At 40.0% G+C, this 27,237-nt stretch overlaps 1 protein-coding gene and 1 long non-coding RNA gene across 7 annotated transcripts in view; both read right to left on the bottom strand.

Moving 5' to 3' along the window:
• The window catches only part of LOC136432621 (phosphofurin acidic cluster sorting protein 2-like), a 52,303-nt gene extending 25,066 nt beyond the window's left edge, over window positions 1-27,237 (bottom strand). For 5 of the 6 annotated variants that reach the window (XM_066424036.1, XM_066424039.1, XM_066424037.1 and 2 more), the window contains exons 1-8: window positions 27,144-27,237; window positions 17,097-17,263; window positions 16,727-16,842; window positions 15,672-15,778; window positions 14,871-14,990; window positions 14,607-14,702; window positions 13,931-14,061; window positions 13,280-13,373 (exon numbers count right to left, since the gene is read on the bottom strand). In XM_066424036.1, the coding sequence (XP_066280133.1) occupies window positions 13,280-13,373; window positions 13,931-14,061; window positions 14,607-14,702; window positions 14,871-14,990; window positions 15,672-15,778; window positions 16,727-16,842; window positions 17,097-17,263; window positions 27,144-27,212 (900 nt within the window). In that variant the 5' untranslated portion in view covers window positions 27,213-27,237. The remainder of the gene's footprint in view (window positions 1-13,279; window positions 13,374-13,930; window positions 14,062-14,606; window positions 14,703-14,870; window positions 14,991-15,671; window positions 15,779-16,726; window positions 16,843-17,096; window positions 17,264-27,143) is intronic. The other variant, XM_066424038.1, reaches the window with a different exon arrangement.
• Window positions 321-3,267, bottom strand: LOC136432623 (uncharacterized). Its single transcript, XR_010755551.1, has 2 exons — window positions 1,163-3,267; window positions 321-398 (listed from the first exon to the last, which is right to left on the bottom strand). It is a non-coding gene; the product is annotated as an uncharacterized lncRNA (long non-coding RNA).

The following is a 27,237-nucleotide window of genomic DNA, read 5'->3' as shown; positions in this document are numbered from 1 at the left end:
AACGAGTTGCCTAGCCAAATTGTTTACCACAATACTGAACACCCGCCTCTCTAATCATTTAGACAATCATTCACTTCTCTCCCAAAACCAACCAGGAAGAATTTTGGAACACGAGATAACCTTTTCGTTGTTGACTCCTTAATATCTAAATACGTTAATTCCAATAAACGCCTATATGCTTGTTTTGTCGACTTCAGGAAAGCTTTCGACAGTGTATGGAGAGAAGGCCTTCGCTATAAGATACTCAGCTCAGGAATAGGTGGAAAATTCTATGAATTAATCAAATCCATGTATTCTAACTCCCAGACGTGCGTCAAAACTTCCACAGGTCTCACTCCTTTATTCGACACGGACAGAGGTGTAAAGCAGGGCTGTAATCTCAGCCCTACACTTTTCAACTTAGGGCCTCTTTACACCTACGACATTTTAGAGTCGTGCGATCATCGTCGTGGGCGACGTCGCCGGCGACGGTATTTTTTGGCCGTCTAAAGACGATCAAAACAATCGTACGACGGCAATAAACGGGAAATCCTCGAAATGTCGTGCGACCACCTCGGACCCAGTCGCACGACGTTCAGCGGGGGGGCCTGTGGCTGTGTTTTTCTCGTCTAAAGAAGAATCGTCGCCGGCGACGGAAGTGAGTGATATGCTAATAAGCCTACAGCGTGCTGTTTCCTGTCCGGGAAGGAAAGTTTCTATCGTTTTCTTTGTAAATATGCATGCAATCAGCAATGGAAACATATTTTTCTCATCCGAAACCGGTTATTCCGGCGCGACGCCCTGCTACCAGTGGCTACTTCTCTAGTATGCCCCTATTCCTCGATCCCCGGGACATCCCCGGCGGCGGTCACGAACTCGGGTTAAATCCCGTCCGTCTCTGAACCAGCCTCAATCTCTTTCTTTGCTGAGCACCGTTCTCAACGTCTCATCTACAGGGCAACAGTTGTTGCATAGTCAGTAAAAGCTTCATCTTTTGACGAAAACAAGCGGTTCCCCCGCCATTTTGAATTTGAGCGCAAGAGTTCACTTTGAGTCACACGCGCACATCAATGGAATTCTGCGCCGGGGGGTCCCATGATATTTCCTGACCGTGTGTCTAAAGAAAACCGTCGCCTACGACGATGATCGTACGACCTTATAACATTGTAGGTCTAAAGTGCGCCTTATTTATTAATGACCTTGTTAAAGAGTTTGATAACCCCGAATGCGTACCTCCCACTTTGCACAATCTTTTTGTCTCTTGTCTACTTTATGCCGATAACGTGATGATTTTCTCAGAAACCGAAGAAGGGTTACAACGTGCTTTAGACAGACTTAATATGTTTTGCACAAAATGGAAATTACAAGTGAATCAGAAAAAAACAAAAGTGGTGATTTTTAACAAAACTGGACGCCTATTCAAGGACATGAATTTTTCCATTGGTTCAGAGAGTATTGAAACAGCAAGTTCTTACTGCTATTTAGGTTTGATGTTGTCGTCGTCGGGAAGTTTTTCTCTTGCCAAAAATCAATTATCACAAAAAGCAAGTAAAGCCATTTTCAGTCTCAAACATTTGATTCGCTCACCATTGTCTCCTAAGGCCCTGTTAAGGATATACAACGCATGTGTTAAGTCTATCGTGTTGTACGGTTGCGAAATCTGGGGAAAGGATTACCTGAAGGATAAGTGTCGTATCCAGATAATTCAAAACAGATTTTGTAAAAACATACTTGGTGTCCAAAGAAGCTCAGGGTGCAAAATACCTTTTTGAGCCAAGTTGCCCTTGTTGCAACCTAGGGCAAATGTTAGGTTGCACATCCAAATTTTAGGTTGCTCCAGCAACATTCACTGATTTCTTCAAATTAAGCTCGTATGTAGCGTATGATACTACTAATATTTCAAAATATAAATTAGATAGTATTGTGTTCCCATTGACCTAACAACATCTTCTTTAGCCGAGGGCAGTGTGTTTTCGTCTTTTTCAGCTCAAATTCCACGATCTATGAAGGGTTTTGGATGGTTTAAAACAAAAAAGTGTTGATTTCTTTATTTCAATCAAAGATTTACCGAATTTTATGAGAGTGACACTGTGTTTTTGTGAGCATCCAGGGCTCCAATTGAGCTCAAAATATAAGGTTGCACACTGCGCTACCTGGGTTTGGAATTAACTTGCACCAACCGAAATCTTGTAGCACTGTGCAACGTGCAACCAGGTATTTTGCACCCTGAAGCTCAAGTAACGTAGCATGTAGAGCGGAGCTGGGTATATTTCCAGTCGATCTAGATGTTTCAGTCCGCATAGTCAAATACTAGCTACGACTCAGACAACTAGACATTTCCTCACATCCTCTCCAAGTAGACGCACTTCTGTCACAACAACATATACATGTACCTGTGAATAATCGTAGGAAAAACTGGACTCAACATGTAAAGGAAGTACTTGACAATTGTGGCTACTCTTACATTTGGTATACCGACAACCCTAATATAGACATTAGACAGACATGTGCACTGTTAAGAAGAAGATTAGAAGATATGTATATTCAAACATTCTTTCATAACCTGTTAAAAGATGAAGGAAACTAAGATTTTACAAAAACGTGAAAACGATCTACGACATGGAAAATCATCTGTATCATAATGACTTTGACCAACATGCGGCAATATGTAAGATAAGAATTAGCGCGCACCCATTAGAAATAGAGAGAGGGAGATACAAAAAGCTACCGGTCCAGGACAGAACATGTAAACAGTGTGCAATGAAAGCAGTGGAAAATGAAATATATCTTATATGCGAATGTCCCGAATTTGAAGCCGAAAGAAACAGATTATTCACGAAAGTATCCGAAATCTTCAAAAACTTTTCTGAATTAAGAAATACACAGAAACTCATATTCCTTTTAAAATCTTCCAACCCACTCATCATTGAAAGTGTGGGACTTTTTATTTTCCACTGCTTTCAGAGAAGAAATCAAACCCCGCATTAGTACCGTAGATATAGAAACTTACTGTAGAATAGCAATATAGAATGATCTTGTATTCATGTATACCTTTTGTTTTACCTTACATTTGTATTTCGACATTGTTGTCAACATGCAATTAGCCTACGGGCATGAATTTGCAATAAACTATTATTTAACCTTGTCCCTGTCTTCTTTTGTTCTCAGATTTGCAAAATTGTTTTTTTTTTTTATTCAAGAAAATATACAGATAAACACAAATTTACATGATGAACAATAAACTACATAAAAAGTAAGGACAGCTAACAAAAGATGCGTGCCTTTTTAACGATACACCAAAACTAAAATAACTAAAAAAACAAGAATAACAAACTTAAATTGTAACAGTTGACAAAACGTAAAGAGCAATAAGAAACTAGAATGGCAACATTTTCTGGAAAATGCAGAATATTCCCCTTCCATTACCTACACCTCAAATATGACATCCTTAGCAATGACTGTAAGGATATTGCCAAGTTTCTGCATACATTATGCAAAGGAGGTCGGCATTAGCATATAGCATCTCAAATATGACATCCGTAGCTTTTATGGTAAGGGATATGCATAAATTATGCATAAATTATGCATAATGCACTCATTAGCATAATGTATGGCCAGGTTTTCTGACCTTTCCTAAAGGTACCTGCATTTCAAATATGACATCCGTAGCCTTTACAGTAAGGTAAAAACAAGTTTATGCATAAATTATGCAAATGAGGTCTGCATTAGCATAATTTTTATACAGATGTGTTCACCTCTCCTAAAGGTACCTACATCTGAAATATGACATCCGTAGCCTTTACGGTAAGGGATATGCATAAATTATGCAAACGAGGCCCTCATTAGCATAATTTATGGCCAGGTTTTGTGACCCTTCGTAATGGTACCTACATGTCAAATATGACATCCGTAGCTTTCACAGTAAGGGAAATACAAGTTAATTCATTAATTATGCAAATGAGGTCCTCATTAGCATAATTTATGTCCAGGTGTGTTCACCTTTCCTAAAAGTACCTACATCTCAAATATGACATCTGTAGCTTTTACGGTAAAGGAAATACAACTTTATGCATGGATTATGCAAATTAGGTCCTCATTAGCATAATTTATGGCCAGGTGTGTTCACCTTTCCTAAAGTTACCTACATCTCAAATATGACATCTGTAGCTTTTACGGTAAGGGAAATACAAGTTTCTGCATAAATTATGCAAATGAGGTCCTCATTAGCATAATTTATTGTCAGGTGTATTCACCTTTCCTAAAGGTACCTACATCTCAAATATGACATCTGTAGCTTTTACGGTAAGGGAAATACAAGTTTCTGCATAAATTATGCAAATGAGGTCCTCATTAGCATAATTTAATGTCAGGTGTATTCACCTTTCCTATAGGTACCTACATCTCAAATATGACATCTGTAGCTTTTCGGTAAGGGAAATACAAGTTTCTGCATAAATTATGCAAATGAGGTCCTCATTAGCATAATTTATTGTCAGGTGTATTCACCTTTCCTATAGGTACCTACATCTCAAATATAACATCCGTACATTGTAACATAAGGTACATATGACTTTCTGCAATACCATTAGTAAAGCTACCACCGCACATCTACTTGGTTTTTGGCAGAAGAAGAAGAAAGAAGAAGAAAGAAGAAGAAGAAGAACAGGCAAGCAAAAACAATATATCCCCCTTCCCACTGGAAGGGGAATATAATTAATCCAAGCATAAAGTTCCCCACTTACCTCGATGCTTCTCCAGCTTCCCTCTCCGAGATGCAATAAGAAACTATGTCTTTTGATAGAAAGATACTAATTTTTTGAAAGATCGCAAATGTAAACATTTAAAGCGCCTGGACCGAAAAATAAAGACTTTGCCCAGTAAAATGATTATATTTCTTAAAGGAGATGTATTTAAGGACAGTTCACCAAAAATAACCATAAAAGACGTTAAATCTAAAGTCAGACCGATTTCATGAGTAAGCCAATTTTCCAATCCAAACACTTCAATCCAAAAAGCAATGACATGAACACACTCCCAGAAGACATGTACATAGGTTTCCTCATCATTATTGCAAAAAGAGCAGGAGTTTGACTCAGTCAAATTCCAGGTTCGAAGAATTTTATTGCAGGGTTAAAACTTATAAATTAAACAGTATTGGAAGTACCTCAAACTTGGGTCAATAGTAGCTTTAATGATATTTGTAAAGACCATTTTCCAAGGCACATGTGTATCAAAATAGTCAAACCAAGATAGTCTAATTTTGTGCGCCACAGTAATTTGATTATTAGATACAAGAAAATAATTATACACGGCTTTGTTTATCTTAACATTTTTTAACCAAGCGTAGTTCTTTTGAAATATCATGCATACTAAATTCTTTGTATGTTCCCTGCTAAGTAAATTCTTCCATTTCGACGGAATGGCGGATATGATCTGCTGATAACGTAGTTGGTCACAAATATTCGTATACATTAAACAGAATTCATGGTACGACATCAGAAGGCCGTCATTAGATAATAAGTCATTAACAAAGATTATATTTCTATTCAACATAGCAGTAAAGAAAATAGGTTTATTATCAATAACAATATTTGAATTATTCCAGAGTATTTGTTGTCTAACCCCACCTGGCGACGTGGGTTCCAAATGTTGAAATTCGTACCAGGCATCAAGAACTTGAGATAGAAATGTTGTAAGATTTAGAGATGTGACGGAGAGCAGATGAAAAAAGGGTAGTAAACTCAAACGGAGGCGGGGGTGAGAATTTATGGACCGCGAAACAAACCACTCAGGATGAAAATACAATTTTGGCACCCACGACGCTTTCATAATTGTTTTATCATATGTTCGCAAATTTTTCAAATTCAACCCCCCATTTTCAACCGAGTTATACAAGACTTTACGTGCCACTCTTTCAGGGCCATCATTCCAAATGAAGGAAAAAATTTTCTTCTCACACCTTTTGAAAAACAAGTCATCTGGCGATGGCAAAACTTGAAATAAATTAGTAAACTGGGAAACCACCAGAGAATTAACAACGGTAATTTTTTTACCATATAATGATAGGGATTTACCTTTCCAAGGGCGCAGTACGGTATCCAACCCTTCTAGTCGGGGCTCAATATTTACATTGACAATACTATTCATGTCGATAGGTACATGAACACCTAATATGTCTACTCCACCATCAACCCACTGTAAAGGTAAGTGCGTAGGCAGACGAAAATTAGAAAACTTCAGACAACCTAATCGCAAAATTTTACATTTGTCGGCATTTAAATAAAGACCAGAAATTTCTGAGAAATGTTCTAGATTGGACAACAGGGCGTAAAATGACTCAAGGTCTGGTTCGAAAGGAAAATTTGAATCGTCAGCATATTGAGAAACTTTAGAGCATTTACCCTTAACGTTTAAACCCCGAATAGAATTGTTAGATCTTATCTTGATAGCAAGAATCTCCACTGCCATAATGAAAAGATAAGGGGACAGGGGACATCCTTGGCGCACGCCCCGATGTCATAAAAAGGGTTTTGAAACGTAACCATTATTAATGACGGAACTTTGTGTTTTTTCATTATATTAAAATAACCTTAACCCACTTTATCAGTTGAGGACCAAAATTAAAAAATTCTAAACATTTGAACATGAAATCCCACCTTAAGGTATCAAACGCTTTTTTATAGTCTGCAATAAATATGAGCCGGGGTTTATCCTCACTATCATAGTGCTCTATAGTGTCAATTAACCATCTGATGTTATCCCCAATGTACCTGCCCTTAATGAATCCAGTCTGATCTTCGTCTATTAAGTGTGTAATTACATTTTTTATTCTAAGTGCTATACATATTAGTAGTTGGATCCTTGTCTGCACCCTTGCTGTCCTTTTTTAAAAGTAGCGAAATAAGACCATGCTTTTGCGTGCCAGAGAGACACCCATTGACGAATGAATAATTAAAGCATTCTAGCATAGGATTTTTAAAGACATCAAAAAATATTTTATATACTTCTACTGGAATGCCGTCCAACCCTGGTGATTTACCAGATGTGAATGACAAAATGGCCTTGTGCAATTCTTCTTCAGTTATAGTACCTTCACAATTAGTTTGTTGTTCATGGGATAATCGTTTTCCAAAAGGAATCCTCACAGTTGGCCTGGGTGAGGGAAATTGGCAACTCTTCAAAAGAATATAATGCGGAATAAAAGTCAACCTGATCGGATAGAATGTCGTTTGGATCAGAGATAATTTCTCCAGACGGTCTTTTGATACTTTGAATATTTTTCCTGACATATATATATAGTTTCTATGGACTGAATGCATAAAATATTTAGTGCACCTTTCACCTAGCTCCATCCAGCGTGATTTCGATCTGATCAAGAGGCCATTTAAACGTTCATTATAAAGAGATTGAAGTAATTTTTGCTTACAAGAAAATTCGTCCAGCTGGGCAGCTGTCGGGCAGGTGACACTGTCAATCTGACGCTGCAACATGTTAATTTCGTCAATAAGTCGTTTTTCTTTAATTAAGTACTGTTTCTTTTTCCAAGTTGAAAATTTAATGCAATGCCCTCGAAAGAAGCATTTTGCTGCATCCCATACTAATTGAGGGTTGGCTGTATTAACATTTATTTCGAAGAATTCGGACATGAGTTGTTTTGTCTGCACAACAAATATTCTGTCATCGAGAAGAGATTGATTGAATTTCCAATACCCAGGACCACGTGGGAAGTCTGCAGTAACGAAGGACAAAGTGATCAAGTTGTGATCAGATTTAAACTTATCTGCAATACTACATTTGGTGACTCTATTCAGCAGTGAAAAGGAAATGAGGAAGTAATCAAGTCTACTGGCCTGAAGTCCGCGTCGCCAGGTGTACCGAACAGAATTTGGATTCCGGAAGCGCCAGACGTCGTGTAAATCAAATTTCCCTTTTAACTCAGAAATCGCTTCAAGCGCATTGGGATGGTAATGATGCCGGCGGGTACCTGATCTGTCCATGGATGTATTTTGAACAGTATTAAAATCCCCTACTACCACTAGACTCTCATAACTTATTTCAAATTTGTCTATTTCATCTTCCAAGTCCTTGAAGAAAGAAGGAGAGTCATTGTTGGGTGCATACAAATTAACCAGACAGAAACGTAATTTATCTACTTCAATATCAAGAATAATCCACCTCCCACTTTCATCAGTCTTTATCTGATGAACATGAGAGCTGGTGTTGTTTTTTATCAGGATAGCTACTCCCCTCTGACTTAGGAAGTCCCATAAGAAAAATATATTTGGCCCCCCCACTCGCTCTTCCATGTTGCTTCATCTTTTGTAGTGGAATGTGTCTCTTGAATACAGTAAAAGTGGTACGGCTTGTCTCTTAACCAAGTAAAAAGTCCTCTGCGTTTATAGAAATCGCCCAGTCCGTTACAATTATAGCTACTGATAAGACATTCTACCTTAGTCATATCATCTTGGAAAGGAAACGTCTCGGAGAGAGGAGCTGGGAGAAGTCATCGGGGCACTGGATTCTCACTGATGTAGATGATGATCTAAAAGGAACATAAACTAAGGGAACAAATGATAATAATATTGAACTGTAAAACACAACTCTTAAAGGTGACAAATGCGACTCAATGTCAACTGAATAAATATTAACAAAACTCAAAGACACTGATTCTTTGTGCAGATAAATGAAAGATAACAAATGCAACTCAATGTCAACTGAATAAACGTTAAGAAAACTCAAAGACACTGATTCTTGGTTTAGATAAATGACAGATAAGAAATATAACTCAATGTCAACTGAATAAACGTTAACAAAACTCAAAGACACTGATTCTTGGTTCAGATAAATGAAAGATAACAAATATAACTCAATGTCAACTGAATAAACGTTAACAAAACTCAAGTTCACTGATTCTTGGTTCAGATAAATGAGAGATAACAAATGCAACTCAAAGTAAACTGAATAAACGTTAACAAAACTCGAATTCACTGATTCTTGGTTCAGATAAATGAAAGATAACAACTGTAATTCTATTTCAACTGAATAAACGTTAACAAAACTCAAATTCACTGATTCTTGGTTCAGATAAATGAGAGATAACAAATGCAACTCAAAGTCAACTGAATAAACGTTAACAAAACACAATGGCACTGATTCTTGGTTCAGATAAATGAAAGATAACAAAAGAAAATCCATGTTACATGACGAAAATCCAACAGAGATCAACAGCCCTGATACAAAAGTCAGGTAAACACAGTAAATGATAAGTAATAAATCCATGTAAACTGAACAAACAGTTAACAAAACTCAAAGGCTCCCGTTACACTTTAGCTAATAGCTTACACCACAAAGTATTCGGCTTATAATATATTAATCTGAGTAAAGTTTAACATAAAAAAAAAGCAAATTAATATAATCACCATACCAGTGTCAAAAAAAATGTCGTTCTGCTTTAAAGACAGCAAAACAACATCAAAAATAACAAATCAACACCAGAACTTCTCTGGGCAGACAGGTATTTACTACCACCTGTAGATTATGCAAAGAAATTTACCATCTTATCTCGTCTCTCATTCCACCTTAGTATTAAAGGGAAATACACAAAGGTTAACACGAGAACAGCAATTTATTTCAATTTCTTTACATAAATCCAAGTTCACTCAATACACTCGTTTATATACTTGTTTGTCCAGTAAAATTCAAGCTCAACAGGCATCTTCAGAGCTCAAAAGTATTGCAAAATTGTTTGTCAGGCAGCAGGGAGATGGTTAAAGGAAGAGCTTGCAGATCTAGAACGCTTGTTTTATTTTTGCAAATAGGCAAAACTGAATGGATGCACGCGCCGATGTCATCCATATAACGTCACATGTATCAATGAATCAACATGGCCTAATGAAGAAACAAGACTTAGCGCTTTTGAAGTGAAATGATATAGAATAGTTTACATCTAAACTTGGAAGAAGAGTTTCAGATATAACGTTAGAGAATTGAATCTTAGATGGTGTATAGTGTACACTGAAACTGATGCTAAAGCTATCATGATTCATGAACCGTAATTGTTGCGATGTATAATGGTGTACATAGTAAATTTTAACAAAAAGACATAAATGTGGTTGCGGTAAATAGTGTTGCATTGGAAGTGATAGTTATCTTTCTTCAGAAGGAGTTCAAGTAGCTGTTCATGTGTGAATTGAACATAGGTGTATCATGTTTACTATTACTGTATTGTAAGGATGGATTGTTAACATTAATAACAAGACTGGCAATGATAAAAAGACATTGCCATGGCAACGGTGGTTGTTGTTTTGATTTTTACTGTACCCTGCTTAGGGCACAGTGATAGGTGGTGCTGTTCATACAGGATTTCTAATGAAAAGGGCTGACAGGGACCTGTTCTACTGGACAAATACAGACACGCACACACACACAGACACGCACACACACACAGACAGCGACAGTTCCACTAGATTCTACCAGGTACACCCCACTGCCAGAACGAACATCGATTTCATCACAGCCTGATCATGACAACTGAAAACAGCCCACGGACAGGGTTCCCACCATACAAAATGACTATTCTACTCTGATAGGACTGCTGTTTACATGAACAACATGTTAGGCCAAATCTTCAGAAATTTCAACATCAAAGTCCACTTACCAACGACACAGCATACATCATGCAACAGCTTGTACACTTATGTTCCCTGAACTATAGAACTAAGTCCTCTAGAGCGTGAGTGGCCAGGGATTAGCTAAGGATGGAATGCCAGAATGGAATCCCAGGATGGAATGCCAGGATGGAATGCCAGGATGGAATCCCAGGATGGAATGCCAGGATGGAATTCGAGTCCCACTGGAATACCAGGAACACCAGTCGTAAAGGAATTTGCCAGTAATTCCTGGCATGGAGCCCTAATGAAATGCCAGCCTGGGAATCTTAATCCACAGAAATGTTGTTGTGACAGTGTAAAAATGTGTCCCATGTGTTCTTGGAAGTGTACAGGATTATATCAGCAAGAAAGTGGCATCTTATCAGCTTGCTAAATTTCCTTGCGACAGTGAAATTTTTCATTGATCGATCTGACTTGAACATGCATGTTCCCAATGTCATGAATGAGGGTAACTGAAGCAGCGTGTGCACAATCGTTATCTGAGTACAGAGTTGATGCAGTTATGACCAGTGTTCCCCGAAGAAAGACATTAAATCTTACAGTTGTAAGGACCAGCATTAGGGCATCTAAAAACATTGTAACAGACACACATTGTTTTAGAAAAGAGCAATACAATGTATTACAGTAACTGTAGAGCTGAGGTCTTAAATGGGTCATGTATACATAAGCCTGGCACATCTGGTAGACAGATGTAGCCTCCTGTCTAGGTTATCTAGGAGGAATGTCCCGAGGGAGGCTTTCTGTCTGATTAACATTCCTAACATTCTTATTGTCTTAATATGCCTATGGACACATACCTGTACAATTCCTAGAATAGTTGCAATCTGCACACAATACTATATCATTTGGCTCGCCCCTGAGGCGTCGCCAAAAACAGTCTGAGTCAGGATTTCTCCTATTTATGCTCGAACAGTACAGTCAACTTAATCAATTTCAATACACTTCATAACAAGTGCAGTCTGCTTCAAGGGCAGATTAAAGTTACTTCAGCACAAATTGTTTGTTTGTTTCATTCAGATCTCCATTAGTGTACAATCTTAACAATTTATACACTTATCTTCCAGGAGTCTGCCTACATTAAATACAATTTTATCAATACAGGCATAATACAATTAATTAAATCAAATACAGGAAGAACGAAAACAATTGTTAGACAGTAAATCATACAATATCAAATATGATGAACTTAAAAGTGAGCGGAGAGGTCAGAGGTCAACATAAAAAACAGAATGATTGTATAGATAATATATAGGAAACCCAGAAGTAATACCAAAAATTATTGTTTAACATAATTGAATGAACTGAACATAAATATAAGGTACAAAAAGTTACCTGTGGGGGAAAGATTATGTAACTACTGTCTGTCAAAAGCGGCGGAAGACGAAATACATTTTATCTCAAACTGCCCCTTCAATGATCGGGAAAGAAAAGAGCTTTTCAAAGAAGCCTCCAAAACTTAACACAATTTCCAAACATTTACTGACGAAAATAAAACTAGAACCTTGTTAACCTCCCCAAACCCACTCATTACAAAGAAAGTGGGACACTTCATCTTCCACTGCTTCCAAAAAAGAAGTCAAACCCAAAAAGCGTAGATTGCATTCCGTAGTAGTTTTTTAGAATAGCCATGTGTTCTAATAGTCAACATTGTTAATTCGCACTACCTGTACAGTATACTCTTGCTATGTATTGTTTCATGTTGCAATTAGCCCTCGGACAAGAACTTGAAAATAAAATTATTATTATTATAAACAAGGTAATCATAATGATAAACATAATATAATAACTCTGATATACTAATCATATACAAAAACAAGGGCCTTTACTTGGAAGCTATTCCAAGCAATCTAAATAGAAACTTCATTTCTTCGACTATATCTAGCTGCATTGGCACGGAGTAGTATAATGACATATATGCAATATTGAAAGTAGTAAAATCTCTATATCTTGCAATTTGAATAAACCATCTGCACAGAAAAGTTGAATAGTGTGTACACATCTGCACTATACTGAGTACGATCTAATGCTGCATTACCTTGTAGCGAAACTTGATGGCAACTTCCATTCTTATTTGCTGAAGTGCAATCGTTAAACACAAGGACACACAGCAAAAAGAGGAAGGTGAATGAATGAATGACTCAGACTGACAAAAAACATGGGAATAAAAAAAAGGTGGACATAAGATGAAAAATTGAGCACTTGAGGTACAACAAGGTGAATTCATTTCAAAATATCCAGTTGCTTGTCTGAGTAACTGTTATTTGGTATATCTTACTCATCATCATCATCTTACTACCTGGATGCCTATCCTTCATCAAGATGAATTGTCCAATCAAAATTGAGGATACAAAGGTCAATAGAATGAACTGTCCAATCCAACTTGTGGAAACAAACTCCAAGTGTCAAACATTTGACCTGACTAATCAAAAAGTTTGTGTCTAGAGTTTTCGGGACCAACAAGTGCCCAATCAAAATTAACCAAATGATAAACATAATGGAGACGAAATGGGTAGGACAAAATAATGCAGAATACAACCCCAAACAAAACATGAAAGACAACACGTTTGACACAATGGAACACCAAACATTTTAATAGTTAAGTCATGGTTTAAGATATTCTATCTCCTTACCTCTCTTAGCTTGCCCTCTGCAGTGTTCAGTATGTTCTCACACAGCTTGCTTTCTTTCTGGACCTTCTCTGCAACCCCTCGTAATCTCTCAAACCTGGGGACCACAGGAAATAGGCGGTCACATTAAATACATTCGATCACAATATCTGTCAAAAGACAACATGATGGTTGTAATATGTATTTCTTGAAATATTTTAGAACCCAAACTTAAAGGAGATTGGGCATGACGCAGACTTTTAGCTGTCCACCATATTTTCTTTTTAAACAAAGCCCAAGCAGTGATTGGTCATTATTGATCCTGAAGAAGGCGACAGTGGTCGTCGAAAATTCGATCCGTGAATACCTTAGTGTTGGAAGAAAGTTTAGCATCGTATTATAAAAGCCCAAGTAACCTTGATGTCATATCTGCATCACTAGACACTAGTAGACAGTATATTTCTCCCATTTCTCTCTAAGCAGCAAAATAGTTTTTGAATTTCTTAGTATGCGGCCTCACCAGTGTGGACCAGCTGGACAAAGCCGCTTGGAAGCGTGGTCTGAAGACAAGGTGACAGCTGCCTACCCGTGTCAGGGACCCCGCAGCAGTATAATCAAATACTGGATACTACTATTAAAAAGGTACTGATTGTATTAAAACAGGGAATCTCTCACTTTTCTATTTCTTGTAACAAGTCCTTCTCCCTGTCCTGTATGGCCAGGTTGAGGCAGTCCCAGGCTCTCTGAATCTTCTCTGTGCTCAAGTCTTCCGGAACCTCAAACTTACGGCTGGCAATGGAGATATTCTGCCAGAGAAAAGAACGGTAGTAAAATGTTACATTTCAAAGAACACCCCTTGACTTACAAGCAGCTACTATGCATGTATCTTGGCACACAGTCACTGGCAACCAAGAAGCCCAAGCTAAAAGGTAGGGAACTGTTTAAAGTTCAAACTTAAAGCTAGTGCCTTTTTAAACGCAAATTGTCAAAACACATGTTGCTCCAATTTATATAAAACGTAATACATGTAACTAAAAGACCCAAAACTTTTCATTGACTTCTTAGTAATACAGTAACTGTAAGATAACATAAATCCTGCCTTTCATATTACCTACTAGTACTAGTAGTAGATAGCCTTCAAACCGACGGACAGGGAGCAACCCACCTCCAGTAGTTGTTATAATTTTCTAATCTACACAAAACTTTCCGAAATGAATGTACCAGTGAAACCAAGCTGACAATGAAGAACCCAGTTTTAAGTCTTAGACAGCTACATGTTTTAGACATGATCGTTATCTTACCCACCCAGGTGAACAACCCAGCTAACCCAGGTGTCAGAATAGTGACCCACCTCTAGGTAGTCGTGCAGCCCTGACAGTTGTTCTTTCTCCCCAGCCTTTGCTGGCAGGACTTCTATTCGTAGTCTGTTCAGCTCTGCAAGCTGAGTCTGGGGTAAACATGTACAATAAGCACAATTCACAAAGGACACAAAATATGATTGAAGAAATTGGGCGTATCTAGCAAGTCATATACCCCAGGCATGCTACTGATCTATGTCTACAGGTTTCAGACTAATATTTTTGATAAAGTTCAAATGCCAGCTGTCTTTACTGACCTTGAGTCTGTCAGGCATCTTTGGAAAGTTTCTATCCTCCATCTTAGCGGTGGTGTTCCGTAACCATAGTAACAGGCTGCTGGCACGGTCGTTGTAATCCTGGAACTGTAAGGCCTGCTCCTGGCAGGGACAGAAGCAAGGGTCTTTCTTAGGTACGTATCATAACACTTACATGTAGATGTGATCAGACACATTACCAGGGCTATGGATGAATTAAAGGACCACTGATAAAAGAACTAATTTAAGCTTCCCTGCAAGCCAACAGCACACTTAACTTACAGGATCTGCTAAAAGGCAGCTGTCTAGAAGAACTATTATCCACAGTTCAACCCTATAGCATACAACCTAACCCAAACATCTAACCTACCCACTACACCCACCCTTCTCACATTGTCCTGTAGGGAACTGCTGGATTTCAGGTAACCAAGGGAAGGTATCCCACAGAGAAACTAACCTATCCACCTAACCCAAAAGATGACCCACACAAGTAACTTTCCCACTACAAGTAACTTTCTCACTACAAGTAACTTTCTCACAATTAATCTATCCACTACACCACCCTACTCACAAGTGTCCTGAAGGGACTGCTCAATGTCAGGCACCTCGGGGAAGACATCCTACAGAGAGGTACTAACCCATCCAGCAAACCCAGTGTCACGATAACCCACACAAGTAACCTACCCACTACACCCACCCTATGATTTTTTTTCAACTTTCTTTATATAAGAAAATCTTCCTCCCCTTAAGACAAAACAAGAAAACAAGAAAAATAAGAAAAAACATCTTTGGTAGTGTACTCACATTGTCCTGTAGGGACTGCTCGATGTCAGGCACCTCAGGGAAGACATCGTACAGAGAAGACACGTAGGTGATGATGGACTTCTCATCAGGGGATGGTACATCTACATCTAGGGGAGGAACACAAGCACAGGCATTTAAAGGCACCCAGAGCATTTATGAGGCTTGAAAAATGGAAATATTCTAGTTGATGTAATCTTTATGAAATTGACATCTGATGCCACTGTTTACCACATTTGCGTGCTTATTTCTTATCAAAAGTGTTCAAAAGAGGCACAAAAATTAGCTAGTGATCTTTTAGTTTCACGCGTCTAGTGTAAATAGACCGATACCATAGCCCCGTCCACCTCCGTCAAAGCGTAGAAATGCAAAAATTAAAACATAAAAATGCAAATATTTGACGGACATGCAGTCACTCTCTCATTGGTCGAACCGTTACTTGTGATGGACAGTTAGGATCAGTCTATTAGGGCTTAGATTTTCTATCAGTTCTCGGAACACAACGACATCGTATCTTTGCTGATATGGAATGGTTTAGGGTTATTGAAACTCACTATGTGTAGGAATGACTAAAAATCAGAGTTTTTTATTCAAGTTTCGAGCCTCATAAAATGCTCTGGATGCCTTTAAGTATTGAATAGGAAATTGAAAGATTCAAGATACAGTTGTTAGCATGGATTCGCTTATGAAGGTTAGACATCTGGGTTAACAATTTGCAGATACAATTCAATCTCTGCATTTGGATAAGATTCGGAGATTAATTCCTTATGTTTCAAGTGACATCCATCATATTTTTAGTAACGCTGAAGAAGAGAGATGGATGTCTGGAATTAATCTCTGAATCTTATTATCTGATTGAATTGTATTTAAAAGTTAGTGTGGATCGTTAATCAAATGTGGAATATTCAAATGATTTTGATAGTCTATAACCAAGTCTATAACCAAATCAATACCCCTTTTTTTAGTTCTTGAGATGTTAATATTCTGCAATCTGCATCATCATCCAAAAACAAAATCAACGGTAAAGCCACAGTCTGCAATACTGAGAAGATCCCTACCTTCAGGATCTAAAAGCCTTGTGACTCCAAACTCTTTCTCTGCAAGGGTGAAGGCATTCTCTAGATTCTTCTTGTTGCTTTTCTTCTTAAGGGACTTGTAATCTATTAAATCAGGTCTGTGACAGAAACATAACATATTGTCAGAAAGAATGGCAAAAGCAGTAAGTATAAACTTTAGACAGTACAGCAATTATAGTACAGGCAGGCTGATGACAGAAATCTACCTGAAGCATCCAAATTTCACATCATGTGTGCAATGATTTAGAATGTTGGAAGATGACTGACCAGTCTTTCTACAACAACAGCCGTGACTGGCCAATCTCTCTGTAACGAGAGCCATGATTGGTTTCTGTGCGGAACGATGACTAACCTATGTCTATGGATGATTGCATTGAAAGCTAGCCCATCTCTCCAGTTCTTGCTGAAGTTTGTGACAGAGACGCCCGGATAACCTTCCAGGGTTCGCTGGGACCACATCAACAGCGCTTCCTTTGCAATCACATCCTCCGGTTGGCCAGGCACGATAATGTCCGAAATCTGAAGCAACAAGAAAAATGATTGGTATATCACTATGTAATACCACCTGTGATTGGTTGGTTGGATGGTGGACATTTGAATTGATGGCTTGAACCTGAGAGTAAAGAAATACAATCATCATTTATGGTATGTGCCAAAAATGGAATAGTGGGAGAAATGTTGGTGGACCATGCTGTACATGCGTCCATGCAGGGAAGCATAAAGCCCAGGTTACACATAGCCGAACATGGCCTCCCGACTCTCCCCCGACCATGGTTAGAGTGATTCGGGAGCTAGGTCGGCTGGCGTTCGGCTGAGTCGGCTGGCGTTCGGCTGAGTCGGCTGGTGTTCGGCTGCGCCAGCCGAATGTTTTGAAAATTTCAAAACATTCGGCTCTGGACGGAGGTTCTGGATTCAGTTGGCTGGTGTTCGGTTGGCACGGTCGGCTAGTATTCGGCTAGTGTTTGGCTGGTGTTCGGGAGTAAGTCAGCAGTAAAATTTAAATCTTAACCATGCTATAACCACTGCTGACTTACACCAAACTAGTTTCAAACCTACCAATAACTCACCCCTAGGCCGTAGATAAATCTCGGCTAACTCATTCCCAACTAAACTGACTACTACCAGAACGTGGGCGAATCAGCCGACCTTCACACGACCAAAAACATAGAAGAAAGCTAAAAGTCTTATTTAAGCTAACCTTGATCCAAATTCAATGCCTTGGTGATGTTAACAACATAGAAGAGTGGATTATTTTGATTAAAACTGAAAATGAACCCTCTTTTGAAAGTCGCTGAATGTGTCAATTTCAATTTGTGAGAGGGTTAGCAACTGGTTTGGAATTAGTCAGGAGAGATTCTGCTAGAGGTAGGGATTGTTGGGTGTAGGTTTAAAAGGAAGCATTCGGGGCTTGGTTGGGGGTAAACCGTGTATTGGTTAGGAGATGGTTGGGACATGTTCGGGGCAGATTCGGCGCATGTTCGGCGCCAAATATAGGCGTGGCCTAATTCTGGTCAGACTGCTCCCGAACTACCGCCGACCCGAGTCGGCTAGCGTTCGGGAGCCATGTTCGGCTATGTGTAATCTGGGCTTTAGGGGAAGAATCAACACACATCAGTACACATGATCTGATCATGACTTTGCAAGCTAGACATGGCCATAGCTAGATTTATACTTATTTGCTGGTTTCTTTGTGCCTTAAAACAGACTTTTTTGGTGGGTGTTTATGAAATGTCTCTTTAAAAAATCATAATCATAACCTTTTATATAACTTGCTGGACCTTCTTTTACATTGATTGAGAAGTAATTTAAAACCTGTATACCTGTTTGAACACACTGAAGACATCCGACATGTTTATTGTACAGTACTATTGGGGATATCCTAAGTCCTTGATTTGAAGAGTCATGAAGAGATTCCAGATACATGATCAGACCTGTTCAGACCACATGGAGGTCGGAGGTCAAAACCCTCCAGAATCAGGACAGCAGCTTTCAGATTCCTGTCTAGCAACTGTTTGGAGTTTGAAGGAGATGTAAATAAGCAGCAGGCCTGGTCAATGACAGTCTTTGGATACAGCATCTTATAGCATAAAGCTAGCCATATGGCATATCTGTTACTGTTGGCACAGGTATAGCATGAATATAGCTGAAACTATTGCTAGGCCTTCTACAGTGTGAGCATCTGAAGTCAGCAAATTACATGTACAGTACATGTACATGTTCCACCATTACCCAAAGTCCCAGTCCACCCATATCCATCATTGACCTGTCAACACATGGTATTAACATACTAGAGTTCCACGACCGGTCGACCTCATACCTTTGCCAAATGATTTTAACCTTTATGACTGACATATTAGGAGTGTGTAAGAGTGAATAAATCATACCAGTTGATTGTCTTAAAACATAACATGTCCAAAGTGTATGCTTAACAAATTATGAGCTTAACAAAGAAGGTTATGCTAATATTTAAACTATTAGCTTAATTTATCATCAATTATGCAAATGAGGTCAGTATTAACATTATTTGATTCAACGATGTTCACATTCACATAACTTCCCGATGCCACAAAAAGAGTATGAACTGTATGAAATTGCCGTCATTTGCCAGTGTGGAATAATACTACAAGTTACTCATTAAGTATGCAAATTAGGCCCACATTTACATATTTTCTATCTATTTACAGTCCTCTCGTCCTCAGTTACAATTTGAATAGTCATATCATGGAACAAATTGGATTTTTAAAGTTGCCTCATTAATTATGCAAATTAGAATCTGATTTGCATAATTATCGTCCAATCATACTAAGCATCACACAAGCTATCCACATACCAAAAATCATGACCATCCATCAAGGCCATCTTGTTATAGTATTTTCTCATTAATTATGCAAATGAGGTCTTCATTTGCATAGTTCATATCAATTAATATTTCTCTCTTCCTCATTTACATATGTCACATGTTTCAGAGTCCTATCATGGAATTTGGCGGATGTATAAATTTCCTCATTAATTATGCAAATTAGATACTGATTTGCATAAGAAGCAGTAATCATGTACATCATCACTCAAGCTATCTACTTATCAAAAATCATTATCATCCATCAAGCCCTTCTTGAGTTATTCCCTTTCAAAGTCAGACGCAAAACCTGCTCCTGCATTTCCAAAAAAAGCCGCTAGGGGGCCCAAACCCGTACCACTTACTCTCTGTCCAAAGATCTATGTACCACTCAAAAATCAGTTCCATAGCATGTCCAGAACACGAGATATCAAAACAGGAAGTTCCGCTGCAGTACCGTAAGAAGCCGCTAGGGGGCCCAAAATCTAATGATTATCGTTTTCTGGTCTCATCAAAACCTACCAACACACCAAATATCAAAACAATCCATCCAGGCATTCTTGCGTTATGCTGGTCCACTACAGACAAACAGACGCTACCCTCTGCATAACCTTCTCGGCGAAGGTAATTACCACCATGTGTCACGCATGTGCTTGTTCTTTCCATTTCTCAATTGCTTGATGTGTTCTTTGAATGTGCGAGCATTTCCAGCTGTGATGTGAGGGTTGTATGTTTTTATGCTCCTGTATACAAATGTCCTGGTTTTAGCTTTAGTCCTTGGTTTGGCTAGTGTGAACGCCCCTCTTTGTGACAGTCTCGTGTTGTGTGTGTGCGTCGATTCAATTCTTTGCAAATCTTTGAAAATACATTTAGGTTGATTCTCATTGACAATTTTGTGGAATGCACAGACGGTGCTAGTGAAAAGTCTTTCTTTCACCGTTTGCCAATTCAACTGGGAGTGCAGGTCGTTAAGATTGGCATCGAATGTAACGTTGGGTAACATAAATTCGCGGGGTACTTAAATTCGCGATTTTTCGAAAACGGGGTATTTAGGGATATGTGCTAGATGCAACATCAGTTATAACGCCAGCAATGCAAACCGGATAGACTAACGTATTCAGAACACTGGCTGAAAAGCTTTGATAACCATGCTTTAGTCGTAGTAGAAGTTGGCGACGTCAAAAACTCTCCGTCCCTTATTGACAGAGTCTGGGGGCTTCGTGGGAGAATCACACTGCACGGTTGTTCGCTGGTTTATAAGACAAATGTCACATCTCCTGCCTGCTAAACACAATTATTTACAATACAACTTATTACAATCTCTTTTGCTAACCTGCAACTTGATTCTAAGTGTGATCAATCATCAAAACTCCTCTTTGTTGCTACAACCTACGGCACGTGTATTTTCCCGCCGCCATATTATTACCCAGAATCCTGTCGTCAAGCAGACGACAAAGGTTTGTGAGGAACACTTTTTTGTCTAAATGTTGCGTGTGATAATGGACTGAAGACGATATTTTCCTCAAAGTTTGCTCCTAACACAACAAGGAACACATGGACATAGTAGTATAACCATTGCTACGGCATCCAGCTAACTTCCCATGAATAATGTGCAAGTTGCCATGACGGTGGGGATCGACTTTGAGTGAAGTTCTACCGACTCAACAAACGGGATGTTACCGAAGGCCTAATGTGTGCGGTACGACCGTTTTTTTGTGTATTTTTTTTAATTTGGACGCGTCTATATCCATAGCACTCTCCTCAAGCCAAGGATGGAACGAATAGCTGCTGTATAAAATGTAATTAGCGGTAAGATATTCAAGACGAATCTTCTATCCCGAAATAATGTACACACCTGTCCGACAACACCGGACGGTAGTTTCAAGTTGAAATATCATGGGGTCAACACGACTAGAGACAAAATCTACCATATATATGATTAGTGCAAAGATAGTACATGATACTGACAGAATAATAGAAAAAAAGGATGGTTTATTGTTCTGCTAGATTGATTTCCGTCAACCATTATCGGAAAAATGGCGAATTTATGTTACCCAACGTTAGCGTTAGTAGCTAATAGAGCTGCACGATTTTGGATTACCTGTAGTTTATCTATGTGTGTTTGTGGTGCGGATGACAGTAGTGCGGAGCAGTAGTCGAGGTGAGACAAGACAAGGGCCTGTATAACTGTTCTTAATGCGTTTTGTGTGAAATAGTGCTTATATCTTCTAATTGCAGCAAGAATGCCTGCCATTCTCAACATTGTTTTGTCTGCTTGTACGGACCATGAAAGCTTTTGGTCAATAGTGAAGCCTAGCAGATCAGCTTGTTCTACGTGGCTTATGTTTGGGGTTTGCGGAAAAAGCTGGCCCTGTCTACCTGGCCTGTCTATCCTGGCTATCTACCCTTTTTGGACCCCAAGGGCATGCATGGGGGTTTTGCATCTGATTGAATTTTCTTGAGGAAAAACTGGGTCAGTGGCAATTCCAGCTGTGGGTGGGCTGGATCATACTATTGGAGGATAGGGACAGTTATGAGCAACTCCATCAACACTGGAAGAAAATCTATCATTTGTAAACAAACTTCTTGTTGTTAAACTAGATAGAAGGGGTATCAGATACAGGATACATGATAAACAAAGAAAACCGAAAACTGATAGGATGGTTTGCCAGACCAGCAGCTGCTAAAGATTTCGTCAGTATCAGCTACAGTAACCCCAATGAATGTCAGACATCTGTTTAGAACTTAGCTGTTGTGACAAACAAAAGTCCTATTGTTGTCTGGCTCATCCTACCAGTTTTCTTTTCTTCCTTGTCTTACCTTCCACTTTAATTGTGTTTAACATTCCAGGTGCATTTTATTGTATACAGTCAAACCTGTATTAGCGGTCACCTTTGCATAGCGGCCACCTGCCCATAGTGGTCACTTTTTGTCGGTCCCTTGGATTTTTCCCATTGACATAAGCATTAAGAATTAGGCTATAGCGGCCACCTGTCCAACGCGGTCGCGGCCAGACGATTTTCAGTCCCGCGAGTACAGTAACACTGTCGGTAACGGTCACGGCGCGCCGGTAGAAGCCGCATCGCCACCGCACGCCGGGTTCAAAATTTTCATTTTTTCACACAGTTATCAAATTTATGTGGACTCAACAGGATAGGATGATAATAAAGAAATCCAGAATGTTTTATCTTTGTTAGAAAATCCATGGTTTGACGCGAAGTCAGTATAATTTTCTTCACATGGCTTGCGTTTGTACATCGTAGCAAAATTGACCATTTCTGTGCATTTCGAGTCGACAAATATTACGGCAGCTTTTTGGAAAATACAACTCGCACATGTAGCTGATGAGGTAAGTTCGGGAAATGTTTGAATGCCGGCCCAATATCCGTTTTCCCCGGTGCTCAAAGTCAAAACGTGTTTCGCGCAATTTTCAAAATGGCGCTGATAGTCAGCAGCAAAAAGGTCAACGGAAGACACTGGTCTGTTTCGTAGGTATAATGCGCTAAATTTATTTTGCTGCAAAGTATCACTGAGGATAATTACTTTACCAAAAGCTTCAAAAGAAATACGAATAACATTAATATGATGTCAAATTTGGGCTATTGCAATTTTCTGAAAAGAAAAAAATCATCAAAAGAGCGACCTTCTTCTGAGTGCCCTATAAGCATAATGGTAGAAGCTGATAATGACATGCGGGAAGCGAAACAACAACAGACTAAGGAAAACTATCGCCACGATTTTATGTTTCAAAACGGTCGAAAACGAACAGTAAGTGGCAACTGAGCAACATGTATTTTGTTCTTAACTAACTAGGTGGCATTTTGCTGCGAAGGACTTTGTTTCATATGATTAAAACTCGTTGGTGACGTGTGTGCCTGCAGCGAAGCTGTCGCGAAGGATCAAGAGTAGAGTATGGCGATGCTGGTCTGTACAGACATGAAGCCCGAGCAAGCCATGGATTTTGGAGTTGGCAGATACAATAATTCTTTTTTCAAGCCCATAATAGAAGTAAAAGAACAACAATCGACTTTCTAAAATGTGACTTACCTTTGCAATGTTTACATGTGTACTGTACGGTGAATAAATGTATCTCAGTGGGTACTGAAAATATGTGTCACTCGTGGTCAATTAATCGACATTTTCTCCATAGCGGCCACCTGTCCTTAGCGGCCAGTTTTGGCCAGTCCCTTGAGTGACCGCTATAGACAGGTTTGACTGTACATGTACCTGGAAATTTTTTTCCAGTCTTGGTGGAATTGCTTTACCAGCTTCACCCACACACCCGCCCCAACAAAACACCAATAGGCATTATCTTCCATCCAGCTCACACACATATATCTGGAAATGCATTGACCCAGTTTTTCCTCAAGGAAATTCCATTAAAGGCCTGACCCCCATGCATACCCTTCGGGTCCGAAAAAGGGAGGTAGCCAGGGTAGACAGGCCAGGTAGACAGGGCCAGCTTTTTCCGCAATCCCTTATGTTTGTCCCAATTTGAATGTGAATGCTTAGTTGTAACGGAGGACAGTGTTTTACTTTCTGTGGTGTGCCCATCATTATTTATAGATTTTGTTTTGCCAATGTTGAGTACGAGCACGAAAAGATATGAGTGCTTCCAAAGACGAAGACCTTCATAACATCAACAGATAGTCACTGTTTGCTTCACAAAAAGGTTCATGTAGTACTCTCCAAGCTGAGGAGGGGTTTCGACTGGTTTTTGACGTGCTTTTTATAGGCCTTTTTGTCGGGCTTTCTAGAACATGTGTCGTGCAGACCTTTATTTACCTGTATTTGTATTTGGTGGGATGGTACTGTATTACTTTCCAAGTAGAGGTAAGGTAGAGAAGATTGTTATCAAAACTGTTTTCTGTCAGCACTGTCTCAAGATGTGGAGGTCACAATTTTCTCTACAAAGTCTGCTTGGAGACTGGTAGGATGGAATATTCTCCAAGCAGCTTGTTGTCGCGCTGCTGTTGTCGCGATGCTCGTGCTGCCTGTTGTTGCGATGCGCTGCCTGTTGTCACGATGCTCGCGCTGCCTGCCTGTTGTCGCAATGCTCTGTTGTCGCGCTGGTCTGTTGTCGCGCTGGTCTGTTGTCGCGCTGCCCTGTTGTCGCGCTGCCCTGTTGTCGCGCTGCCCTGTTGTCGCGCTGCCCTGTTGTCGCGCTGCCCTGTTGTCGCGCTGCCCTGTTGTCGCGCTGCCCTGTAGTCACGCTGCCCTGTTGTCGCGCGAAAGCCTGTTCGCTACTCACACACCGATTGTACCATTGGGCTTTCGTACGCTCGGAAGCTCGGCTCGCCTGGTATTCGTCACGATCGGAACTTCAACCATGATACCTTTGCCTTAGTGACTGCCTGTGATAATAATTTCATCGTCCATCATCAAAATGATTTATCTGGCTCATGCCTGTGAAAACAGAACGACTCCTCCTGACCCGTCTTGTCTCGATGCAAATTTGCTATTACATGGCACGAATTACCTAATTCGTGAACGTTTGACAGCACAGCTAAATTCAAAACAACTTCATCATTCAACAATTGTGAGCCCTGCCACGGCTAAAACTAAGAGAAACTTTTGGGTATACGAAATTATGCCCCTCGTGACGACGCCCCCCCTCCCCCTGAGGTCGTGCACAAAACGGTCCCCACAAAACACGCCGCCGAAATTCCTCATTCCTGAAAATATGAGACACTTTGTAATGCTTTCAAGCATTCTGGTAACGTTATACGATTTTTACGTTCTGAGTCGTTGTTGTTGTTGTTGTTGTCCTTGTTTAACGTCTATTACTTCGTTAGACATGGTCTCTAGGTGCTGTGCTGGTCGCTAGGTTTCAGTTCTAGTTGATTTCTCGCTAGGTTTTTAGCACTTGGTGACTTGAGGTAGCGTGTTGCTGGATGTGTTTCAGTTGAGCACGTCGAATCTGCGAGTGCTCTCGATGTACTGGGAGAATGTTCTGTACATCTGTGTGTTGATAGCGTCAGTGAGGTCTTCTCTCATTCCAGCAAGAGTGACGATGTCCGTGTGTCTGTTCTCCGCTGGCGTGCCGTAGGTCTCGTATATGCTTTCGATCTCCTGCAGCATTTGGTGTCTTTCCCTTTCATAGCGGGCGCAGTGGTACAGGAAGTGGTTGGTAGTCTCCGGGGCGTCGCAGTTAGGGCAGTTTGGAGACATCTCAGGGTTCTTCCAGTTTTGGTAGGCATTGAGTTTTGTGTGGCCACTGACTATTCGGTTGATGTTGATTTGTGTGCGTCTCTTTCCAAGTGCTTTTCCTTTCTTCTTCATGTTCATGGCTATCTTCTGCATGTATTCGCTTTTTGTGTTCAGCTTTGTTCTTCGGTCCCATCTCATGAGTGCTTGAGTTTCAATGTGTTTCGTGGCCTGTTGTCTTGTCCATGATGCGTTCATCTGGGTGTTAGCAGCTTCAGCTGCTGCTAACTTTGCCTCTTTGTCTGCAATCTCGTTGCCGGGTATGCCCATGTGACCGGGACACCATGTGAACTGTATTGTGTGTCCTTGTAGATGGAGGGAGCGTAGCTTGTTTCTGATGCTATGTACAAGGTTGTTGTATGCAGTGACTTGCTGTATACCTGTGACTGATTCTATTGCAGCCTTGCAGTCACATAGGATGAGGACATGATTAGCGGTAGATGGTCGTCTGGAGAGTGTTTCTATGGCTAGGTGAAGACCTTCCAGCTCCCCTTCGTAGTTGTTCGTTGATCGCCCTTGGAAATGGAAATATCGGAAGAATCTTTGTGTAAAATAACACAAACCTGGAGTAGATAATGCCTCGGCTTCGGGTCTCCTACCGCAAATTAGGCCGTTTCATTGGTTTACATGTTATATAGCGCAACTTTTATGGCCACAAATCCAATAAAGAAACAGCGAGCGAGCGAGCGATATTTTTGGAATTCATAACTGCACTACGTTCGCAAGAGGCCCTCTTCGGCCGCCAGCCCCCGACCGCATCACTCAGCACGGAAAAGCCGTACACGTCCGCGGATACCCGGAAACTTTCCTACCTAATCATCCTGGCAGTAATACACAAGCTTTCATCCCAAATCCCTTATATATCAGATGGGGTCGATTAAAGACAATTTATCATCCACATTAACACACCGACCCTGTTGGGACCCATTCAAATTTTGGACCATGGATTCTTTGGAGTAATACAGGCACGAGACCTCAGTCACCTCACGGTTGGTGAAGACGGCTTCACCAACGACACGTGAAGGCGCATATGCTCAAACATGTATCTATATTTTTAATCAGTTTATTAGGAACTTCTACAGATTTTCATGTAGTATGATCACTTTTATATGCACAACTTAGCATCATGCATATGACTACATCACTGTTAACTTGTTTTTACCAAATTTGAGGTGTTTAAGGAAATATAGACCACAAAAGATATGGCATGCAAGTTTGCAACTGAGCTGGAAGGGTGTACCGCCCATCGGACCACCCATCGGACATCGTAGGACGAAAGACAACACCCACCTAAAAAAGAAGAGTAAAATTCACTCTTGATAGTTTTGAAGGGAACGATAAGACAACAAAACTCACCATCGCATGCTCAACGCGGTTCTTGTCCCTTGACCTCAGGTCGTACGGACTGCGCCCACCCTCGGCCATGCTGTCCGGATAAGAACTGACTGAG

Source organism: Branchiostoma lanceolatum, chromosome 4, assembly GCF_035083965.1.
Source record: "Branchiostoma lanceolatum isolate klBraLanc5 chromosome 4, klBraLanc5.hap2, whole genome shotgun sequence".
NCBI lineage: Eukaryota > Metazoa > Chordata > Leptocardii > Amphioxiformes > Branchiostomatidae > Branchiostoma > Branchiostoma lanceolatum.
The sequence above is the reverse complement of the archived record's forward strand: the minus strand, read 5'-3'. Positions and strand labels throughout refer to the sequence as shown.